The sequence below is a fragment of the Limulus polyphemus genome, unplaced genomic scaffold (genome assembly GCF_000517525.1).
Source record: "Limulus polyphemus unplaced genomic scaffold, Limulus_polyphemus-2.1.2 Scaffold2195, whole genome shotgun sequence".
Lineage (NCBI taxonomy): Eukaryota > Metazoa > Arthropoda > Merostomata > Xiphosura > Limulidae > Limulus > Limulus polyphemus.
In genome coordinates this window covers 79109-83749 of record NW_013667805.1, presented here as the reverse complement: position 1 = coordinate 83749, position 4641 = coordinate 79109, and the positions used below count along the sequence as shown (strand labels likewise).

General features: G+C 30.6%; 1 protein-coding gene across 6 annotated transcripts in view; it reads left to right on the top strand.

The window, feature by feature from the left end:
- Positions 1 to 4641, top strand: part of LOC106466228 (E3 ubiquitin-protein ligase TRAIP-like) — an 81716-nt gene that overhangs the window by 60449 nt on the left and 16626 nt on the right. For all 6 annotated transcript variants that reach the window (XM_022394211.1, XM_013926479.2, XM_022394206.1 and 3 more), the window contains one exon: positions 807 to 1067. In XM_022394211.1, the coding sequence (XP_022249919.1) occupies positions 807 to 1067 (261 nt within the window). The remainder of the gene's footprint in view (positions 1 to 806; positions 1068 to 4641) is intronic.

The following is a 4641-nucleotide window of genomic DNA, read 5'->3' as shown; positions in this document are numbered from 1 at the left end:
TATAATATTTTCAAAGAAAATGTTTTTTTTTTTTTCAGTGAGGTGAGTTAATTGATTCAGTTCAAACATGTTTAGTAGTTAAATGATTTTGCCAACAAAATAATTTTAAAATGAAATACAATTTATAGGTTTCTGATAATGTAAGTAGTTGAGTAAAGTGAAAAAACAAATTACAAGCTGAAATATATTTCATGTATGATATAATCATATGGTCAACACTTTATAAATGTGATTATAAACAAAACCTCCATATATAAAATAGTTTTATTTTCAAAGCTTTATTTCCGTGAGTAACTAATTTTCATCAGAGGCATATTAAGAATCATAAATATTGTTCAGGAAAGCTAGGACATGGTTACAGGGTGTTTCAAGAACTGTTGCAGAAGGAGTTATATATGCTCTCTGTAATTTTGAATTAGATATTCTTGATAGTATTCATTGACCCACACAACATGTTGCTCACTCATACCAACAATCTCGCATCGCTGAAAAAGACAGAAAAAAAAAGAGAAGAAAAAAGGCAATGCCAGTTCGTAAAGAAAGTGATTTAGTTACGCAATAAAATTTGGTTTGAAACACTACCATGTTTAAACTTGACTGAATAAAACTTATGATTGTGAATGTGTTTCTGGTATAATTTTATTCCTTAGGGCAAATAGTTTTATTTATAGTTATCATCTCTATATATTATATGTGTGTGATATCATTACATGTTTTTGTCTCAGTGTAACTTCATATATGTATATATGTAAAAACAGTTTTAGTATTAAGTGGTTTCTATCATAATTTTTATATCTACATTCAAGGGAATTGCAGTCCACTACAGAGTCTAAACAGTGTTTAAAAAATGATGTATCAAGACTGAAAAAAGATCTTGGATGTAGAACAAGTGCATTGCATGAGAAGGAGGCTTATCTGAAATCAGCATTGACTGAAATTGCACACTTGAAACAAACCATTGAAAAACTGGAGGGAGAAAAAAAGTATCTGGAAAAGAAAGTAGTAATAACAGATGATTTGTTCTCAATGTCAAACAATTCATCTTCTTCTCTTTCTCTAGTCAAAAGGTATTTTGGGAATCTTTTGAAATTATACATAAAGAAATAAATATTTATAAATTATTTAACTTTTGATTTTTATTTTCAAAAGGAAATATTTAAAAAATAAATTTGCAATCTTCACTTTTCTTTATCACATGATGCTTCTTCACACTGCATTGCCAGACTTAGGTTATCTTTCTATCTTTATATGATGGTCTAAGTCTTTCACAACATACACAGGTGCACTATAGACAGTTTCAAGGTAAAATGTAAATTTCTAGCCCCTAAGCTTTCTGCTTTATTGATATATATCCAATACAGTGAAATCCACATGGCACACCCCTCCTGTCACATCCTGCCTTTCAAAAAAATGTCAGTAAATCTCTCTGACATTACTATTAGGTTATCTATAACCCATTTTATAGAAATAGAAAATTTTAATTAACTGAATTTCTACAAAGCTAGATTTATTCACCCAACAAAATTGGAAAAATTTGGCCCCAGTTTCTTTGTTTTCTATTATCTGATTTCAGCTGAAGTAGCTAACAAATGTGTTTTAGCCCAGTTATAGCTTAGTTAGAGCCAGTTAAATTATAAAATTTGCACGGTATATTTTTTTTGAATAAAGTAAATATTTTTTATTCTAAATTGTATATTCAAATTACAAAAAAAGTTATATATTACCAACATCCCTATCAAAAAGTTATGTAAATTAAATATGAAACTGTAAAATGAAAAAAAGTATTTTTAATCTTAACATGAAAATCAGCTTGCACTCAGAGTAATCAGAGTCTGAGTCAGACTGATTCAGTAAATTCACAGACAAACCTTTAGTTGAAACATGTTATTAGAAATCTTAATTTTTATCTACAGCATGTAATGTTTATTAATAGTTTACCAAATTTTGTTAAGATACACATTAAGTAAATGTGGAATTATAGTAAGCATTAATTCTCAAATACAAGCACATAGGGTTAAAATATGCAGACATAAAAATCAGTTGCAATGTCATTAAACTTATTATTGTAAGTTTAATCCTGACAACGTATTACAATGTGCTGTTGGGTAGGTAAAAAAAAAGAATTATATTAACCTTATAAGACTTTGAATATTTTATAAATTCTTTTGTTTATTGCTTGTGAGGTTTGAAATCTGTGAGATTTGTGTATCAGTAAGCATGGTAGTGCTTAGTATGTAGAGATGGGCTAAAAAAAAAATGGCTGCTGCATTCAATTTATTACTCTATGATGCTTACAAATAACTGCTAAAGTTGAGTTGTAGCCTAATTTGAGCTTCTAGTTTTCATTATCGAGTGTGTCACAGCTTTAATAACAGAAATAGTTTTCTGTTCTTCTACCACATGTATTTTTTGTGGGGAAATAATAAAAAGGAAAACTACTACTTAGCAGTGAGTTCAGTTTATAAGCATATACATTTTTTCTGTTTCATGAATGACAGTTTCATTTCTGGTTGCTAGATGGCAGAACAAATGGTTCTTATGTAAGGACCATTTGTGACTTTTCATTGCACAAACACGATATATTCAAAACAATTTCAGTAAAAATAAATAAATAAATAAAGAATGAATAATCTAAGTTATTATTCTAGGTATCAAGGAGATTAAGTATTTATGCAACTGACAGGACTGTGTACGTGTTATTAATGACTTAAGTTTAAAAACACCAGTTTTTTAATTATCAAAACAATACGTTATATATAGGTCTGTGGGTGTATGTGTGGTATCATTTAGTGCCTGATCTACGAAAGCAGGTTTTCTCCGAGTACTCTGGTTTCTCCCTGTGTACATGTTATTGATATCTTAAGTTTAAAAACACCAATTGTTTAATTATCAAAACAACACATTATATATATGTTTCTGGGTGTATGTGTGGTATCATTCAGTGCCTGATCCGTGAAAGCAGGTTTTCTCTGGGTACTCTGGTTTCCCCCTACATCAATTTTTTTTTTAAAGGCATTGAATAATTTTATTCTACTTCTTGAAAAGGGCTAACAATCTTGTAAGTCCAATACTCATTTCAACTTTACAGTTTTTTTCTTTAATTAAATCAATTTTTTTTTTGGAAACTTTTCAAATAGTATCTCACTTACTCGGTCTGCGTCATTCTGCTCCACTTCTCGTCAACTAATGTCAGTGCCACATGGATAAACAGCAACATGTGCTTCTACCACAGCTATCATTCAACAGTCTCTTCACTGCATCGTTGGGCTGGCATGTTTCAATGTCTTACTGGATGTCTCAATAAAACACTCATTGCATTTAAACAAAATTAAGCCCAGAGGCTTCTTCCACATCCATTTGGCTTAAACCTTTTCACTGTGCATAGTGAAGAGAAACAAGTTTCTGATCATCATGGGTTATCTTTCGGGGCCCCAAATTTCTTTAAGGCTTGAAAGATCTTAAATCTAAATTACTGCCATGGATTGGATTGTTTGGTATCATACTTCATGGCCTGGGACCTGTATAATATCCTCCCTATTAATCAACATGACCCTAGCATGTGGTGTATTTGATTGTATGCACATGCAGTGAGTTGGGGTGAAGTTGGAAGGTGTGGGTTCTGTAAGTATCCCCTTAACGTTGGTCTAGTGCTCTGTGGTACTTGTACAATCCTGGAGGAATCTTTCTCGCTTCACTGGCCTCTTTGTAATACAAAATTAGAGAAACTGACAAAGCTGTTATGATATAAGCAATATATATTTCCATTAAAATATCAAAATAAAACAAATATTTATTTATCAACCTATTTCAATGAAATTCTTTAAAAAAAGAGGGGAAACAAGTAATAAAAAATATTTGTAAAAATTAAGTATAATGTAGGGATGGCAATGCCAAAAAAGTGCAGAAACAAGGTAGTGATGAATATACAAAACCTAGTTTGTCAGGAGTGATGATATGGAGTAACCACTGTGCTATATGACCTTAACCTTAAGAGAGAAGTATTGCTAATTTACAACTACTTACATTCTGTGCACAAGAACATTAATTAACTTCAAATTATGTAATTACCCAATGTAGTTGTAGTTCCATTAATTATCTCTTTTAGATGACATGCATGATACCATGGCACTTAAGTATATAGAAAGGAAATTTTTTTAAATGAAAAGGCTCCAATAGACTGTAAACTAAAATGAGACAGGGCTAAATTTTGAATTTACTGAAGTGAATTGAATACAATACCTAATTAAATAAAGTGGTGGTTTATTAAATCTGACATTATAGTCTAATTGTCATTCTGTAAAAGTTAAAAATTGAACCAGTGGTACAGCAAAATACAATCAGAATAAACTTAAAGCTACAAAATAATTAAACTCAAACTTAAAAATAAAATAAAGCAGAAAACATAAATTAACTTTAACTGTAAATAATCTTAAGTAAACAGTGAAATACAAAATAATCACAATGACCTAAGAAATCAAAATGGATAAACTCAAGCATAGTGTGAGATAAACACAAAATTGAATTTCTAATACACAGTACCCCTCGACATGGATTCCTGTACGTGGTGAGGGGACCTCCCAGGGAAGGTTCTGTATTTTCAGTTACTTTCTCTGGGATCTAATCATCCACCCACGTGTTTGC